Source organism: Durio zibethinus, chromosome 14 (genome assembly GCF_047325235.1).
Source record: "Durio zibethinus cultivar Kanyao isolate XHJ-2024 chromosome 14, ASM4732523v1, whole genome shotgun sequence".
Lineage (NCBI taxonomy): Eukaryota > Viridiplantae > Streptophyta > Magnoliopsida > Malvales > Malvaceae > Durio > Durio zibethinus.
The window spans coordinates 2,655,444-2,675,456 of record NC_143175.1 but is presented as its reverse complement, the minus strand read 5'-3'; the positions used below and the strand labels follow the sequence as shown (position 1 = coordinate 2,675,456).

Below are 20,013 nucleotides of genomic sequence, written 5' to 3'. Positions count from 1 at the left end.
GTGTATTACGATGGGATATTTGTAGGAATAATGTAGTAAAAAAATTATAAATGAAATGGTCTCACGGTTGTCTACCACAGAAAGAAGTAGAAAGTAATTCAAAGTCTATACCCCATTAAAATTTCAATTTGATAAGATATAGTACTACATTTATAGTCATTAGATGAGAGCCAAATAAATAATGAATATTTATTTATATAAAAATTGTATATTTATAAATACAATAATATATTCTTAATTCGATGATTTAAAGAAGTATTTTTACCTATGTTTGGATCTTTCTAAGGAGATGACAATTGGGTCAGTTAATCAAGTTATTTTAGATAAAAAAATTCAAATTATATTCATCCGAATCAGTGATATATAGGGGGCGTACATATGATATTCTTGGAGCTACTAAACTACTTTCCCTCTTCCAGCTTTGAAGCCTGCCTTTAGCCTAACTTATAAAATTAAGACTTTCCTTCTAGATCGGTCACTTTCTTTCCACAATGGAGACATTGTAGATAAAATGAAACACGATGATTTACAAGTGGCTGGATAATTTCCACTACCCTCGATTTGTCCTAGCTACATTAACAATTTTGTTTCAATCTTTAATTATTCACACATGTTGAGACGAGAAAAGAATCATTGTCAGACGAACTCGCCAAAAGTTCTCCTTTGCAGGAAAAGCCAATTTCTTATAATAAAAATTATTTAACTGCCACTAGTTGAATCGGCTTTGTTGCTGTACCGGCTTATTGTCATTTATAACACGTGTGTTTGGTGCAAACAAATTTTGATTTTTTTTTCTTTTTTAAACGTGCATTTTTGGTAGGTAGGTCGGAACCAAAAATAATTCAGATGATTTTTATTTGATGGGCAATTTCCTGTGAACCATATTATGCTGAGTTTTTTTTTTTTTTTTTTAACAAACTAAGATTCTTCGATATCTTTATTACGAAAATAAAGTGGTCATAATTTTATGCTAACAACAAATCATCTTTTCTAATAATTAATTAATATTCAAATGAATGAAAAAAATTGAATTTATTTCACGTTTAAACCAATTTTTCGTTCAAATTACATTGTAAAACAATATGCTTTTCAAAGACTAATAAAATACAAATCTCTTTAAAGGAAAAAATAAGTAATAGCCAATTAAGTTGAGCTAATAATAAGATGAACGCTTAGGTTATCTATTGTAAAATCAAAATAATTGTACCACAAAAAAATTTCTTCGAAAATTTAAAATTTGTATATTTATAAATACAATGATATATTCTTAATTAGATGATTAAAATAAGATAAGATTTAATTATTCTAAACACTAAATTTTATCCGACTTAATGATTTCATATTTTAAATTAATCTAACTCTTAAATTTATGTTGAAATTTTCACCATGATGATGTAACATTAATTTTTGAGCTATGAATCGTTCGACAAGGACTCTAAAATTAACTTTAAAATGAATCCATTTAGAAAGGTCCGAAAATAAAATCCAAAACATTGAGTCAAGGTTTAGTCCATTTCAAAATCCAAATCCACTTAAGACCTATAGTTTGATATTGTTTGAACTTTAATTAGTTAAAAATTTTATTTGAAATCAAAAACAGAAAGAAAAAAAAAAGAGAAAAAATATAGCTATCGAAGCTTGGTACCGTGCATGGCAGTAGCGTCCATACGCTCCAGGCCACACTGGGAGGCACCTTAATAACCTAACAACGCCCTTTTCTCTTCCATACTATGGTCTGCCATCCCAATCTTCTCTATGATCCTCAAACTGCTTTTAAGACTAAGTAATCTTAATAAAGGAAGAGGCCACTCTTTTGGACACCAGAAGCCCTGTTAAAACACTCATACAACATCAAAATCAACTTTGCCAAGACCCTTAAGCATCATTATCCCCAAGTCACCATTCACAACATTCATTGCCAACCCAACAACTCATTAACCACTACCTCTCTCAACCACAAACCCATCAACAAACAGTAAAAAAAAAAAAAAAATTAAACACATCCCTTGGGAACGAGGAACATCAACAAAAAAAAAGCCACAAAAAATAAAACAAAAAAATGAAATCAACGAAACTAAGAAGAAAAGTAGGTTTCAGTTTTAGAGTGTTTAGAAGGATTTTAAAGACTAATTTTTTTTAAAGGAAGGGCTCGATTAGTGAAAAAGTATATTAGAAGCTGGTGGTGTTTGGCGTCGCAAATGAGGGCTATTTTGGTTTTGAAACCGATGGTTTTAAGTTTAGGTCTAGGATTTCAAGATAAGTTTTGGCGAAACCAAGTGCAAAAGTAGAAAAAAAAGGGAAAGAGGGATTTTTGGGTGTATGTTGGGATTCAACCGGTGGTGGTGCTGATTTTCGAGTTTGGGAGTGGCCAATATCTTAGATTTTTTTTAGAGAAGAATTTAAAAAAAAAATAGGTGAAACGAATTGAAAAAAAGTTTGATATTTATAGATTGAAAAATAAAATCACCAAAATACCTATGTATGACCTGACCCGGATCCGAGATCCACATACTCGACCCATTTTGGTTCCCTTTAACTAGCCTAGATTAGTTCAATCGAACAACTTATGAACCATAGAAAAACTATTGTTGAACTACTGGTGGATCGCTAAACCACTCTGAACCACTTATGAACCATAGAAAAATTATCGATGAGCTGCTGGTGGATCGGCAAACCCTTATGGACCGCTCGAACCATTGACTAGTTTTGACCACTCCCTTTTGGGTAATTTTTCTTTGTTTAATAATTTTTTTGATAAATTATTCATTTATTTATCTTTACATATTTAATTTGTAAATTTTTAGATAAACCTATATTTAAAGAAAAAAATAAAAAATGTAAAAATTTTAATAAATAAAAAAAAAGGGAATTTTATTCGATAATAATATTTTAAGAAAAGTCTCATAGTGATTCTTATAAAATCTTTAAGTGAGAAGTTTTTTTAAATATTACTAGCATATTGGAGTATTTATAAAAAAATTTTAATACAAAAAATTCCATTATATTCTATTAAAAAATGTGAAAAATATGAAAAAAATGGAAGATTAATAAAAGAAAAATTCTAAAAAATGGGGGACAAATAATTTATAAAAAATAAATAAATGAAAATAAAATAGAATATGTTAGCCTTGAATTGATTTTTATTTTGAAATGATAAAATATTAAGCTAAATAAGTTTGATCAAGATTTTGAAAAAAATTTATTTAGTATATGTTTTTAAATTTTATTATTTTAGTACTAAATAAATAATATAATTTTCAAAATTTAAAAAAACCTATTTTATGTTTTCTAATTTCTCAAATCAAAATTATCTTTAATCATTATTTATTTGAACTTAAATGAAAGACCAATTGTTGTTTTAAAGTGAATTTATTCATTTTGGACTCAATACAATTTTGAAAATATTGGTTCTAAAAAATAAATTAACTTGAAAAAGTTGTTTCACAGTAACAAAGTTTTCTAACACTGAAATTGTTTTATTTTTCTATATTAATACATAAAGTTTAAATAATTAAATTTTATATGGTTGGAAAGCTCTTTGAGTTTACTTTTTAATGGATAAACAAAATCAAAATTAAAATTCTTTTAGAAAAGGTTTTGAGCTTTTACTAGACACTATGTAGTTGTCTAAACACGCATAAGAGGTAGTTTTAAATATTCATTATAATTCATATACAATGAATTAGATGATGAATTTTACATGGATAGAAAGCCCTTTTAAGCCTAGTTTCTAAATCTTCAAATCGTTTTTGATTTGGAGTTGTATAACTCAAGATATAATCAAATTAGTGAGTAGAATGCAAATAGGAGACAACCGGTAGTACTGGTCATCTAGAATCATTCAGCTGACCCAATCGATAGGGCACCAAAACCAATCGATCATCTTAACTGTAATGGTAAAAAATTGAGTGAAATTCAATAATCAATCGATCCCCTATCAAAATCAATCGATCCCTTCATCCCAACCAAGCTCTAACGACTAGTTTCAAGTGAGGAAAACATGGTCTTTCATTTTCCAAGCATTCCTAACAGCGATTTCCTCATTTTCCTCTATAAAGTGGGCATTCTAACACAACAAAAAGCTGACGAATTAGGAGAGTAAGATCAAACAAGTCATATTTTCATTCTCTCAAAAAAATCCAGAGTTTTAAAGCTCAATTCAATATCTTTTGTATATCTTTTCGTATCTTTCTTTTTACCCATTGTCAAATTTCAAGTAATGAATGTTTTGAAAATGATGCTAATAATTTGTGATTCAAATTTAAATACTCATTCATATCAAATTACATCAATGAAGCAAAATGAGTTAAGGTTGGCAAAAATAAAGTTTTTTTTGGCAATATCTGTTAACAAGCTCATCTTTTATCAATTTATGTTCTTCAAAAAAGGTATTCATATTTGACATGAGAAATGATCATCTTTCTTTTACCTTTCATACATTAATAAGATTTTCCATTTCATACCTTTTTTTAACCTGTTACGATTCATTTGAAAAAACAAACCACCTTGGATCATTCTCCAAGCTAAGAGGCAAATTTTGGAAAAAAACCTTTCACAAAAGTAAGGCAAAGGTCACAAAAGATCTCAAGGGCAAAAAAAAAAAAAAAACATACCTAGAAAGAAGTAGTAAGCCATTTACATTTGAATCCTCTTTAAAAAGGAAAAATGTTGAAAAGATAAAATTGATAATTATAAGAAATGAAAAAGAAATAGAAAATGAGGAAATGCTTATGAAGAAGGGGGCAGAATGCCATGGTATTCTATTTTGAAAAGAAATAATCATTTGGTTCGCAACCCTTTTAACATGCATGTCCAGTGACTCACATCACCATATACTGTTAAAAGATGGATGCTCATGCCTATAATATTAAATTATTGATCCATATTTTTCATGATAGCCTTATAGGATTTACCACTAAATAGTACATTCAACTAGATAGAAGCCAGGTCCGTTCGTGAAAGGAGCTTAGTTGCATAATATAGATATGTTGTAGATTTAAACTTAGATTGTATGCCATTATAAAATATGGAGAAGAAAGCTACTAAGAGCTTTAAAGAATATGCTCTAAGGTAGAAAGATGCAGTCGACTAAGTTCAACTTCTCGTTATAGAAAAAGAGACCATTGTCTTATTTGTTAATACTTTTTAAGTGTTGTATTATGATAAGATGATTGAAAATGCCATAAAAAAATTTACAGATATGGTGATTTTTAGAGAAATAATAGAGAATGCAATCCAAAATAGCAAGCTTGATGAAGGAGACACATACAAAGAGAAATCATCCATGAAGAAAGAAGGAGATGTTTAAACTGTGACTTATTAGAAGTAATGGGTTAGAAGATTTGCCTTGTATTACCCTCACTTGGTCTACCATTTTTTCTACCCTACCATAAACAATGTCTCAACAAATCCTTACCCATTTTAACCAATCCTACAATCCAGATCTCAACCGGGCCTTCACCAAGCACCCATTCATGCTTCTTTATCTCAATTTGATAACCCTGTGTGTAATTAAAGAAGGCTAAGGAACAACCAAGATAGAGCATGCATTGATGAAATTCTCATGTCTTACATTAAGTTATTTTCTTTGCTCATTGAGAATGACTTTATTGTAGTGGTCCATTTAGACTCATTGAAACCTCTCTACCTCAATTGGTATGATACCAATACCCAATACGAGTGTCATTGTGGGAATGTGGGCCATTTGATAAAAAGTTACCCTACTTTCAAACATAAGTTGCAAAGTTTAATCAAGGCTGGCTTGTTGAACTTCGATAAAAAAAGCTAGGTCAAGCGTTAGTGGGGAATTTTCTACCCGATCACATTAAGGCATGGTGATAGGGAAAGACAGGGTTGCTTGCATTTTTTTGAATCTCTTTGAAAGTAATGTTTTTGCTTGCAAGCATTAAAGGACTTTTTGGACTTTCATTTTGCCTTTATCATTTCAATAAAATGGCAATGATGCATTTTCATTTCCACTTTCATTCGAATTGTTATTTTGTGCTTTTGTATATCTTTTCGTATCTTTCTTTTTACCCATTGTCAAATTTCAAGTAATGAATGTTTTGAAAATGATGCTAATAATTTGTGATTCAATTTTAAATACTCATTCATATCAAATTACATCAATGAAGCAAAAGGAGTTAAGGTTGGCAAAAATAAAGTTGTTTTCGGCAACATCTGTTAACAAGCTCATCTTTTATCAATTTATGTTCTTCAAAAAAGGTATTCATATTTGACATGAGAAATGATCATCTTTCTTTTACCTTTCATACATTAATAAGATTTTCCATTTCATACCTTTTTTTAACCTGTTACGATTCATTTGAAAAAAAAAACCACCTTGGATCATTCTCCAAGCTAAGAGGCAAATTTTGGAAAAAAACCTTTCACAAAAGTAAGGCAAAGGTCACAAAAGATCTTAAGGGCAAAAAAAAACCTAGAAAGAAGTAGTAAGCCATTTACATTTGAATCCTCTTTAAAAAGGAAAAATGTTGAAAAGATAAAATTGATAATTATAAGAAATGAAAAAGAAATAAAAAATGAGGAAATGCTTATGAAGAAGAGGGCAGAATGCCATGGTATTTTATTTTGAAAAGAAATAATCATTTGGTTCACAACCCTTTTAACATGCATGTTTTGAGCTTATTTTATCAATTTTTCTATAACCTTTATATTTTACAAACATATTGGAGAATTTGGATGAGAATTTTTTAAGACCAAGGTTCTAAACTTCATTTTCATAAATAAAAGTTTTTACATGAAAATCTAATGAATACGACGACGGAGCCTCTTCAGAGTGAGATATTAGTCTCCATGAATATTCTTAAGGCAAGAAAATTATCTTTAATTGTATCAAACTATTGGAATAATTTTTAGATCAATTTTCAATAATTAAATTAGTTGGTAAAATTATAAAGAAACTTTACGGCTTAGATGATTTGAAATGAAACTGGCACTATCTTTTAGAAGGGAGTTGTGAGGGTGCTATAACCTTCCTCACGTGTAACTGCACTATCGAACCTAAGATTTGGTTTCGTGGATTATAATATACTATTTAAAGATACCTAAATTAATCTTTGGATTCATCTTTAAATGGGATAAATTTTGTTAAGTGATCAATCACATATTAACAAAAAAAATTCGTGGTGACTCATTTAATCTATATCAACAATAGGTCTACGAGTTTATATGTTGCTAATAATAACAATTAATTTATTTTAAATGGAATAACATAAAATATTCATCTCTATGTGAATATATAATTAAACTAAAGATAAGTTTAAAATATTTAACATGTACTTAAATTAGAATATAATTTAATAGTAATTAAGAACATTCTAAAATTAATTGAATTCTCATTATTTAATAATTAGAAAAGTCTTGGACAAAAAAAAATTGAAAAAATGAAAAAAAAAGAGAGATATTTTAAAAGATCATTTAAAGTCATTAAACATTAGTAGAATAATAGTTTGTGTTATATTTATAATTAATATTTCTTTTAAAATAAAAATTAAATTTATGTTCAGATCATTTCAGATCAATATTTCAAAATTTTTAAGTTTGATCATTTCAAATTTAAGTTATTTTATTTTCAAATTAGTTCAAGATTAAAATTTTAAGTTTGAATCTATTTCTAATTTAAATTAGATGAATTGAGGTTGTTGGCTATTACATGTTAAAAAAAAAAAAGAATTTGTTTAATTATTTAAAATAAGCTATTATATGTTAAAAAAAAAAAAAAGAAAGTTAATCCCTCCACTAATAAATCAAGAGCCGAGGAATAATAACTTTACAAACTTGCCCTCAGATTTTTGTGGACGTGAAAATTTGGAAGAATAGAAGTGAGTGATACACAAGATAAACTCAAAAGACAAAGAGAAAAAGACCAAAAAATAATAATAATAATAAAAAAAAAGACTTCGTGTTCCAAACTGAACTTTCCTTTTTCTTTATTTTGTTCTTCCAATATTCAAATTTTGATTTTCATCTAACTGCCATTGCAATTAATTTCGCTTATTTTTCTTTTTCTGCTCTATTTTTTTTTTCCATTACCTACTTATACTTTGGCTAAAATATAAAAATTCCTTAAACTATTCAAAACAATGTAACTAAACTCTTATATTATTATTTATTAATAAAAAGAACATGATTATATATAAAATTAATAAAAGAGAAAAATATTTATCCATATATAAAAATTAAAAAATGATTAATTAATTGATAATGTAATAAAAAATAATTAGTGAAAAGGAAATTTATGTATGTATAATTAATAAAAAAGGAAATATTTATATATATTTATATGAAAATTAAAAAAATTATTTTAATTTGCTTTTTATTAATTTTTATATAAATATAGATATTTTCATTTTTATATAAATGTAAATATTTTCATTTTTTAATTTTATCTGTAGACATTACTTTTTATTAATAAATAATAATAATTTGTTATTTTTATTAAAACTATACATAAATTGAAAATATTTATTATTTGATACAATAATAAAAAATAATGAATGAAAAGATGTCCATATGCAAAATTAACAAAAAAATGAAAATACTTTTACGACCTCTAATGTACATGTTAGTTGACTAAATGTACATATATTTTATTTACATGTATATATGACAATCATTTGCAATTTTGAGCTAACCTTCAATAAATATTAAGATCATAAAAGTAATTTTTTTATTAATTTTAAATATTAGTATTATTTTTTTAATATTTTTTAATTATGATACCAATTAAAAAAAATTTTTCAAACCACTTTTTTTCAATGAAAATTTTTTATTTTTTTATATTTTTTGTTGTGTATATTTTTATCACATAATTATCTACATATCTTAAAATATGTTAATATATAATTAATTTAATTATAAAACTTAACTAATAAAAAATAAAAAATAAAAAATTATTTAAAAATAATATAAAAGCTTTATTAAATTGTTTTGAATACTTTTTTTTTCATATTTTAAATTTATTCTTTTACCCTATTGCACTGATCTGGATTCACCTTAATTTTTTTTCTACGCGCCTCATTTTATTCTTATTCTTTTTATTTTTAAATACTTTATTATCATTCTCTTTTAACATTTTAACCTTGTTATTTTATCTTTTCGCACTAATCTCAAGTCACCCTAACCTTTATTTTTCTACTTATGCCCCTCAATTTGTTCTACTTTTTAAAATACTTTATTCCCATAAGCTCCAGTATCAAGACGAACGTGTCAATGTGACATGAAGCTTTACGTCAGCTTTATTTCAACATCATATTAATTTATTTAAATTACTTTAATAAAAAAATTTCTTACGTTAATGTGAATGTGATTCATTCTTTTTTTTTTTTTATATTTTAACGTTATTCCTTTACCCTCTTACATTAATCTCGATTCCTCCACTTTTTTTTTTCTACATATGCCCCTCAGTTTATTCTCATCTTTTCTGTTTTCTTAATACTTAATTCTTATTCTTTATCTTTCTATTTTTCTTTGTCCGATTTTTCTCTCTTGCCTCCACCTACACTGCTTTCTTTCTTTTTCTTTTCTCCTTGTCCAGTTTCTGGTTTTTCACTCCCCAGAAGCATCTCATCTATCTTTTTCCAAGGCAACTTCGATATATTGCTTAAAACAAATTAATTTTTGAGTGCTTCATTACCTTTCTTTTTCGTTTCCCTGCTTCTAGAGTTCAATTATGGCAGAATCATTTCTCTTCAATATTGCAGAAAGAGTTCTGGAGAAAATAGCCCATCTCGCTGTAGAAGAACTTCGTTTGGCGTTTAATGTCAAAAGCGATTTGAAAAAGCTCGAGGAGACCATGAGCGGCATTAAAGATGTGCTTTTGGATGCTGAGAGGCAGCAGCACCAGAATAAAAAGTTGAGCCGTTGTTTGTGGAAGCTCAGAGACATCTTTTATGATGCTGAAGATGTGCTTGATGAATTCCACTGTGAAGCTCTACGGAAACAGGTCGTAAATCATCCAGGCATCAGCATAAGGGTACGATTTTTGGCTTTATGCTCTTTCCCACTTTTATCCTCTTTAAAAGTGGGTCATAAAATCAGAGAGATCCATCAGAGGTTAGACGAACTTGACACTGAGTGGAAGAGCTTTAATCTAGGACAGGGTGGCGATAACCGACATGTTATTCTCAGGGAGACTCACTCTTCTGTGTATTCTTCTGATGTCATTGGTAGAGATGTGGATAAAGAGAAAATCGTCAACCGTTTGATGGAACCAAGTAAGGCTGGAGACATCCCTGTCATTCCCATTGTTGGAATTGGGGGTCTAGGGAAAACCACACTCGCTCGACTCGTATGCAATGACGATCGGGTTACTAGACTTTTCCCATTGAAAATATGGGTCTGTGTTTCTGAGGAATTTACCCTTGCTAGATTGCTCAAGCTGATTATTCACTCCATCAACAAACGAGAAAAATGTGATGATTTACCAGTTGAGGCCTTGCAAACTTGTTTGCGAAGTCTTTTGACTGATAAGAAGTTTTTGCTCGTTCTAGATGACGTGTGGAATGAAGATCGTGGGAGAAGGATTGAGTTAAGAGATTTATTGAAGTCAATGGGTGACTTTGCTCAAAGTAAAATCATTGTGACTACTCGGAGTTTGAAGGTTGCCTCAATAATGAGTTCAGTTCACCCTTATGAATTGAATGGTCTCCCTCATGAAGAATGTTTGACTTTGTTTGCAAAATGGGCATTTAGTGATGGTGATGAGAGGCGGCATCCAAATCTCATGAGAATCGGAGAAGAAATTGTAAAAAAATGCAAAGGGGTTCCTTTGGCAGTAAGAACAGTGGGGAGCTTGCTTTGTTCAGAAACTGAAGAATCCGAATGGATCTCTGTTAGAGATGATGAAATATGGAGACTTCAGCAAGGTGAAGATGGTATTTTTCCAGTGTTGAAGTTGAGTTACAACCATTTGCCATCTCATTTGCAACGATGTTTTGCATTTTTGTCCTTGTACCCAAAGGATGAAATCTATGATAGTGATGATGTCATCCAATTTTGGATGGCAAATGGACTGCTTGAGTATTCAAAGCAAAAGCAAGAGTGGGAGGATGTTGGGAGGCGATATTTGAATGAGTTACTGTCAAGGTGCCTCATTGAGAAGGTTGAGGATTTCTTCTTTGCTTGTAGATTTAAAATGCATGATTTGATCCATGATGTTGGATTAGATGTGTTACAAAAAGAGTGTAAAACAGTGAATTACCAAACAGAAAGTGTTGACAAAAAAACTCGACATTTATCATTTTGTGAGGACGGGCTGCTGGAACTTCCACAAATTTTGAAGAAATTAAAAAATGTTCGAACGGCAATTGCGCCAAAGGTTTCAAGGGAACCAAATACTATTGGTGACTCTTTTATCAATTTATGTGTCTCAAATTTCAAGCATCTACGGGCACTTAATTTAAGTGGTTCATTATTGAAGGCCTTACCAAATTCCATTGGTACCTTGAAGCACTTACGATACCTCAACTTGAAAGGATGTCGCCTAATACGGGAACTTCCTAGTTCTTTCTATGGGCTACGGAGCTTGCTAACGTTAAAAATGACTGCTGTTCCTTTGATGCAGTTGCCTGACCGCGTGCAAAGCTTGATTGAGCTTAGACATCTAGAAATAACTATTGAAGCTAAGCGTTTGAAAGAAATTAGACCAGGATGTTGGAGTTCTCTTCAATACTTAAAGTTGGCTAACTGTGAGAAGTTAAAATGTTTGTTTGAAGGAATGCAGTGCCTGACATCACTTCGAACACTTTATCTGCTTTATTGTCATAAACTTGTTTCATTGCCACGAAGCCTGAAATTCCTAACCAAATTAGAAGAACTTTACATTGTTCATTGTCGTAAAATCAATTTACAAACGGAACCGGAAGAGGAAGAAGACAAAGACCTTCACTTGAGCCTTAAAACTTTCAGAGTATGGGGGTTAGCTGCATTGACATATTTGCCACGATTGCTGTTCGAAGGATCTTCTACCACCTTGCAGCATATAGAAATTGAATTCTGTTACAAGCTTGAGGTTCTACCAGCGTGGCTACAAAATCTCACATCACTTCATAAACTTGAGATCCGTCGTTGCCGAAGTTTGTTATCTCTTCCGGAGGGAATGGATCGCCTCACTGAACTTAGACAACTAAAAATTGAAAGATGTCCGATCTTGAGCGAAAGATGCCGACGAGATGGGGGTGCAGATTGGCACAAAATTGCACATGTCCAAGAGGTTGATATCATAGATGATTAGAGGTATGTAGTAAATGTTGAAATTCTCTATCAGATTTTATTTGCTCTTATCTCTCTTTCATGTTTTGCTTCTTTCAATCTTCACCCGAGGCCTTTTCTCCTCTTTCTTTAAAAACTTGTTGTACGTTGACAATAAGAATTTAGAGTTTCCTGTGTAATTAAGGTTGTTACATAAAACTTCTTTTTGCCTTAAATATCTTTTAAAGCTAACTACTTTTAATGGGAAAAATTTTTTGTTTCAAGTACTGCAGGTATATAATTTGGAGCTAGCTTCCACACAGAATAACAAGGTGAGCTTTCATTTACTGCCATACCAATCTACTTTAACTATTATAATTAGAGAAATTATTCCATCTACTAAGATTTTAGACTTTGTAAGCGGGGTTAGTAAGATGACACATGTATATTCCACATTTCGTCGAAAACTTTCAAATCTTTTCCAGATTTTTTTTTCTTTCTACATACAGCAACAAAACTCAATGTTTAAGTAGAGTATTTAAAAAATATAATCTATCACTCTTTTAGAGTTGCATTTGATTGCAACCATTGTCATTAGAATTTGTGTGAAATGATAAAACAAAAGGGCCAAAAATGGTAATATTTGAATACAAAATAAGAATGCAAAATTTCTTTAGCTTTAGAACATTTTCAACCAAGATAAAATTTTCTTTGTTATTTACTTTCTTTTTATAGAGTAACAATTTTTATCATGGACCTATATAATTCTAATCATTTTAATTTTGTTATTAAACACATATTTGGATATGAAACATTTATATATTGTTTTTTCTGATGTTCTATTGATTTAGTAATTAATTATCAGCTCTCTTTGTTAAGTACTCATTTCAAGTTTTAACCATTGCATGCAGCAGCCAGCAGATCTCATGATGGATGAATCAGCCAAAGCTTGCAGGCCATGGAAATTTTTACCCTGTTTGTTTGCATTAGATTTCAGGTTGTGGATTGTAATTCTAAAATATGTGTGAGCTTTTTACTTTGTTTTGCTTCAGATTTCAAAGTCTTGCTTGATGGTTATAGATTGGAAGTTTAATTTGTAACATTTGTTGATGTACCTAAACTCGTTTGTTTGTTTTGTTGTTTGCATAATCTACTTTGGCTATTTATTCCAGTGTTCTGTTTGTCTACCACTCTCGTTGGAACCCTTGAGATAAATGACTTATTTTGTTTTTATATATGTGATTTTGAATTATACAAAATGATAGTTAAATCTCAATTATATTGGTTATCATTTTCTGTTGTAAAACTTTAAAAAACTTTAATAGACATTCAGGACTATCTTACCTCAATAAGATTCAACCCCGCGTCATTTTAAGCTTTTGATTTTAAGCTTTTGATTTGGGCATATAACCTTTGTCAGGGACTCTACCCCACAGCTAAAACCTACTTTACTCAACATACCCATACGTGCAGCTTAAGGAAACAAAAGTTCTATGAGTCACTACCAATTTAAAAAAGTCACACGATCAGATCAAATAGTATTTCGTAGACTTACAACACCAAGTTAAATCCACAAATTAACTAAAAATCCCAACAACTTTACGAGTTTTCCTAGATTGAACAAATAAATGGACTTGAGTTCACAACAAGATTTTGCCAAATGCTCTAGAGGTTGCAAGCTAGTAAGTAACATCAATATCGGCAAATGAACTTCTGATTTAGGTCATTGGTTCTAGGCACCTTTCTCGCTGCAGAGCTTTTCAATGAGATCTGCAGCATCCTGAACAGTTGTGATGCTTTGAGCATTGTCCTCTTCCACAGTGATTCCAAATTCTTCCTCAAGTCCCATCACAATCTCAACCTGAAAAAGGAATTCCACCGATTACAACAAGAAGTACAAGCAAAAACCTTTAAGTTAAAAACAGCTAATTGACAGAAGGTAAAACAATCTAAGGGGTAAAGTGGGAGAGAGTTTAGAGTTGGGGAAGAACTAACAAAACAATGTTGTTAGTCAAAAAGCAACAAGGAAACTCAAAAGGAGAGGGGAGAGAGGGCTTCAAGCTGTGGGAAGAACAAAAAGATAATTTTATTATGTTTGCCAAAATATAAAAGCTACAAAAAACTTTTCTTGTTTGGCCGTATGCATCCTTAGCCCAGACATGCCCCATTTTGTGCCCTGCAATAATGTTCCCTCCACCAACCTAGGTCTTTTAAGGAAGAAGCACAGCCTTAAAGTACATTCCAGAGTGGACATGCTGCTCTTGCTTCAATCAAAGCAAAACCTAGAGTTGTCAGGAAAGCTAAGATAGAAGCGTGGCATGGCTTAACATGGACAGCAAAAATAACTGCATATGCCCATCTTGATAAAGAAAATGAAGAGTGGTTTGAGAAAAAGTAATAATCCCAAGGCCAAACACATAAACCCAGGCATCTAAAACAAATAGATAGGAAAAAAATTCATCAAACTCAAACAAATGCTTGCTCTCCTTGATCATGCACACTAGTTTTACCGTAATGAGATGAAAACGAAAAAAGAACAAAAACCTAACAGTCAGAGTGTACCGTATCAAGAGAATCAGCTCCAAGATCAGCAAATTTTGATTCACCGGTAACCGGTTTGTCTTTTGCTATAGCTAGTTGTTTCCTTACTACTTCACATACCTTATCCACAGTCTCTGGTTTGGCCTGCCCAATTACATTTGACACAGGCATCAACATTACGTTATTAACCAAAAGTGTAACTGTGATTTCTAAATAAATGTCTAGATCATAACTATCATATTTACAACAAACCCTGCATAAGATGCACAAGAAGTATTTTAAAAAAATGACATTAATGAATATGCAGATATGAAGGACCTCATGCAACCACAAGGTGGGGAAACAAACAGAAATGACAACAGATAAACAGATACTAGAAGCAATTGACTCGCACACCATTCCATTCCCCACGCCCCTTAAAGTTGACAACATAATAGCGTAAACTGAGAAAACAAACAATTAAACCATATTTTCTAACAACTCCACATAAGAAATATCAAAGAGAAAAGAAATAGTTAAAATGTCTATACACTACCAGGGGCAAGTCCACAAGTGGATTCATATCATTACAACATTTCTATACAATTAACTATTCAATGTTAATTTCATTGTCATTGGTCAAATGGACACAAGACAAAAATGTAAACCCTGTTGTGTAGTCTTTGGCCCGACCAATGGGTATATAATAACCAATACTCTTGAAACTATTAACATTTCATTCAATGAGAACATACAGCACAGGAAATCCGCAAGCGAGCAGGCATTGGATGCAACCTAAAGGAGAGGCTGCTTCTTCCCTGGTTCATAAATGAAACCAATTTCAACCCAAAAACCCTAGTTGTAGCCTGTTCAAAGATGTTCAGCAGCAAAAAAAAAAAAAGTCAATAATTCACATAAAAAGAATAGTTCTAGAAGAAACAACAATCTTCAAAGATATCTCAACACCTTATACCAAGAAAAATAAAAACTTTACTTTTGCACTACCATCATAGCCTATTTTACTACATTAAAAACAAAATCCAAAAGGAAAGCCAAAGACGTGCCATTAATATGCATAGTCACTCTAAACATCAATAATGTAAATACAACGTTATATAATGATATTTGACAATATGTCATTCAAATATGCTAATCCATGTTATAAATCAAATATAATTCCTCAGAAAATCATGTTTAGCAAAAACTAGAACAGCAAACCTTCTTAAACTAAAAACCAACAATACCCAGAATATCCATAGCTTTCCTCTCTACAAAAGCTCATTGGAATGCAAATATAAACAATGCTCCCTCTGGTTACGATAAAATTTCAGATCTCAGATTACCCAGATCATATCAGTCATGAAAGAACTTGAATTAACAAAATTAACTGTGAAGCCTCATTCTGAACACTACGAAAATCAGCATCAGATTGAAAGCTAAAAACAAGAGGTAAAATCTGAACAAGACCAACTAAAAGAACAAACAGATCGGGAAAAAAACAACTAACAAAGAATAAAAGAAATAAATGAACTGTAGCTATAAAGATTCGAAGAAGGAAAAGATTGAATAGATACCAGGGTGTGGCGAGGTTGCATGGAGATTGATGAACAAGCTATGGATGCCATTTAAGCGTCCTGAAGTGAAGAAAAAAAAAGGGCAAGAAATGAGAGGAAATGCTAAAACGGCGGAGAGAACGAAGCGAGTGTGGGGCAGATGGGTTGTTGGAGAGTTATGGCTTTTATAGCTGGGGTTTTTCCATTTTTTATATTAATTTTGCATGATTGCTGGTTCACGTGATTTGTCATTTGTGATATCGGCAGGTATGGTACGGTATTTTATTTATAAGATTGGACTGGCCCAATCCAAATAAAATGAGGCTCAATTTGAAAAACAAAGTGAAAATACACGGAGCTAAATCATGTTCTTATCTCTTCAAAGCCTAAACAAAATAAAAAAAATAATTATTTGATACATTAATTATATAATTTTTTAATTTTACGCATGAAATTAAGATGATAATATTTAGCAAATGATCATTGAAATTGATTCACTTGCGGTACTTCTATTTTTAAAACATTGTAATTCATTCAATTAAATTTATATTTGGATGTAAATGCACTTTTAGTATAATATAATTAAAATTTAATCATTATTAATTAAATTTCAATGTTAATTTTAATAAAATTTATTTCATATAAATTTTTTATTTTTTATTTTTTTTTAAACCTGAATGTAGATAAACTGCTCAATATCCTAGATTATGACCAGATGTATCGTACATTATTATTAATTGAATTTAAATGTTAATTTTAATAAAATTCATTTGATTTAAATTTTTTATTTTTTTATTTTTTTAAGAAAAACCTGAAGGTAGATAACTTGTTCAATATCTTAGATCATGATAAGATGTATCATACCTGACAACCTAAGACAAGTGATTATAAATTATACATTCGAGATGATTTTAACAAGTGATCACCGATAATACTCGAACTTAATATATTTTCGTCTAAAAAAACGAATCTTAACTGATTGAATCAATCATTTATTAATAATTTTTTTATTAATTTTTAATTATAATTATAATTATTATTTTTAATCTCATTGCTTATCTAAATGATCTTAAATTAATTATTGATCAACATATTTTTAGAGACTCCTTTGAATATTTTCGATTTATCCCTCTTGGCTGTAAGTCGGTAAGAATTCCTCAATGTAAAACGCTTTGTCTTTTTTTCTTTTTTTTTTTTATGTACCAAAAGAGATTGAAGTAAATACTCATATACTACTATTATTTAGTGTCATAAGAAAGTTTTTTGTCTTTATGCTAGATAGTGGGCTGGAAAGGAACTATATAAAAAATTATTATTTTATATATATTGACTGTGAAATTTATGAATTTCGTAAATCAAGTTATATAATTGACATGCGTCCATTTCAGAGTCAATTTTTATGACAAAATCATGTTAACTCTTTACTAATAATCACGTGACGACTCATGTCATTTGCATTTTTTTTGGCTTTGACTTCATCTTTGCTTCATATGATGGGAAAGACTTTAAAGTTAAAAGTCTTTGCCAAATGTTTAAGTAACTAAGCTTATACTTTAAGAAAGTTCTCTGAAGGATTAATTTTAAATGTAGATCTGTGAGTCCAATTACAAAGAACCTTGTAATTGTGGTCAACCGTGAATTTTATTTTCCAAGACTCAGTTTACACTTCATCTTTTATTTATTTTTTTAATTTTTAGTTCTTTTCGATTAGATAATCGTAACTTAGATAATTTTTTTAAGTGAAATTTATGAAATTTTTTATTAAACATATTTAATAAAAACGTTAATAAAAAATCAAATGAATAAATTATTGAAATTCAATAAAAACATAAATAATATATAAAAATTATTAAAAATTTTATTTATAATTCAAATTTTAATTTTTCTTATTTAACAGTAAAACAATTGTCAATTTTGTTGGTAAAAAAACTTGAATAAAATATATATCAAAATATTTTAAAAAATTTTCAAATTGTACACATTTAATCTGTGTAAAAAATTATTTTAATTTATTATCATAAAATTTTTTAATTTAATTATTTTAATAAAAAATTTCATAAATTTTATCTAACTCTTTCTCGTTAATGATACCAACATTGTCACAGTAAACTTTTTTTAAATTTATTTAATGCACACACCTTCAAATATGCAATTTATTTTTAATGGTTTACATTTTGCGAGCCTTCCCTACTAGACAGTTTCATTGTCAATATTAAATGTGATGAAAAAAAAAAAAAAAAAAAACAACCAAGTTGCCCAACCATTTAATGGTGGTCCACAAATGGAAGCTTTAGAAGTGGTTTTCACGTACAAATCGATCCCGCTCCTTAATTTCTTCATGGTTTCTGTCAAGTTCTCCCCAACCACCTGATTGTGTGGTTGGTTTTATTTCATTTTCATGATTCCAATTAGTAGTCTTATTGGCATCAAATATTTAAATTTTAATATTTGTGATTTTTTTATTTTTAAATTGCAACAACTTCTTTTATAGTTTTTTTTTTTTACATCATCGATCCAATAGCTACAACATCTTCATTTGCCGACCAAGGTTTCATCATTTTGCAGGAATCATTTTATTAATTAGTGATTAAAGAAAAAAAATAAATACCATATATTTAATTGCGACAAAAACAAAAAAAAAATCAAAATAATGATATTGTTTAATTATTTTTACGGAATCACATATTTTATTATTAGTGATTAAAGAAAAATGTAGGTAACTTTTTTTTTATTATTATTTGGATAAAAACAGCGACATATATTTGTTCCACTATTTATAAAGTTATTATTAAAATAATTTATTTATTGAATAAATGAATAAGTAAGCTATAAGCTGTAGGATGTTAACTGAAGTTTACAAATTTTAATTATCTAAAAATTTACAAATTCCATTATCAATGATAAAATCATTATCTAATTACCAAAAAAATCATTATCTTCAATTAAATAAGCCACATAGCTGAGGTAACTTTTTAATATTTATCTCTCTTTTAGATTAATTTTCCATCATCAATAAAAAGCATTAGAAACCAATTTAAATAATTGAAATTGTGACCAAAAAATTATTGCGCTCAAGCCACGTGCATGTTAAATCCAAATCATGGTATTTCCTCTTATTTAAGACAAAAAATTTTGATGACTATAATTTTATTTGGTATAATTATCAATATTACATATAGAAAACATTAAATTTAGTGAAATTTAATACTCCTTTTACTTATCCCAATTATAAAAATTTTGTGATTACAAGCATTTTTTTTTTTAATTTCTAGTTATGTTATTCAACCGTTAAATTTTAGGATTTCACTTTGAAAATTTTAAGGGGTGAAATTTATGGGATGCAATAGAATTATCTTCATTATATATTTGGATTTTATATGTGTAAAAAAAAAATAGAGTGATCGAATTTTTTTTTTTTTCAATTGTTTCCTCTATTTTTCTTCATTTCTTTTGAAAATTGATTGACTTGCGTTGCTTACAAGTAAATACAAAAATAAGCATAGTTATTTTTTTATATAAAATAAGTTGGAAAATTAATTTATACAGATTGAATTTGAGATTAATTAATAATAAAAAATATTTTATTATAATTTAAAAAAGTTAAAAAAATGATAAAAAATGAAAATCAAGGTATAAACATAATACAAATAAAAAAATAAGTTATTTAATTTAAAAATTAAATAATAAATATATATTAATTTAACAAAATAAAATTTATATATTTTCG

General features: G+C 29.1%; 2 protein-coding genes across 5 annotated transcripts; one reads left to right on the top strand and one right to left on the bottom strand.

Moving 5' to 3' along the window:
* Positions 1-9,494: 9,494 nt before the first annotated feature.
* On the top strand, positions 9,495-13,384 carry LOC111295454 (putative disease resistance protein RGA3). 4 transcript variants are annotated; one of them, XM_022888949.2, is made up of 3 exons: positions 9,495-12,258; positions 12,507-12,545; positions 13,128-13,384. In XM_022888949.2, the coding sequence occupies exon 1, from the start codon at positions 9,695-9,697 to the stop codon at positions 12,254-12,256; it is 2,562 nt and encodes an 853-aa protein (XP_022744684.2). In that variant the 5' UTR covers positions 9,495-9,694; the 3' UTR covers positions 12,257-12,258; positions 12,507-12,545; positions 13,128-13,384. The 4 variants fall into 4 exon arrangements, with proteins under 4 accessions (XP_022744684.2, XP_022744683.2, XP_089599271.1 ...); XM_022888948.2 differs by having other exon boundaries at positions 13,125-13,384; XM_089743145.1 differs by having other exon boundaries at positions 12,499-12,545.
* A 308-nt stretch (positions 13,385-13,692) lies between these two features.
* Positions 13,693-16,444, bottom strand: LOC111295366 (acyl carrier protein 1, chloroplastic-like). Its single transcript, XM_022888827.2, has 4 exons — positions 16,308-16,444; positions 15,489-15,599; positions 14,776-14,898; positions 13,693-14,074 (listed from the first exon to the last, which is right to left on the bottom strand). Exons 1-4 carry the CDS (start codon positions 16,356-16,358, stop codon positions 13,946-13,948), a joined length of 414 nt encoding a protein of 137 aa, XP_022744562.2. The 5' UTR covers positions 16,359-16,444; the 3' UTR covers positions 13,693-13,945.
* Between the last annotated feature and the right edge of the window lie 3,569 nt (positions 16,445-20,013).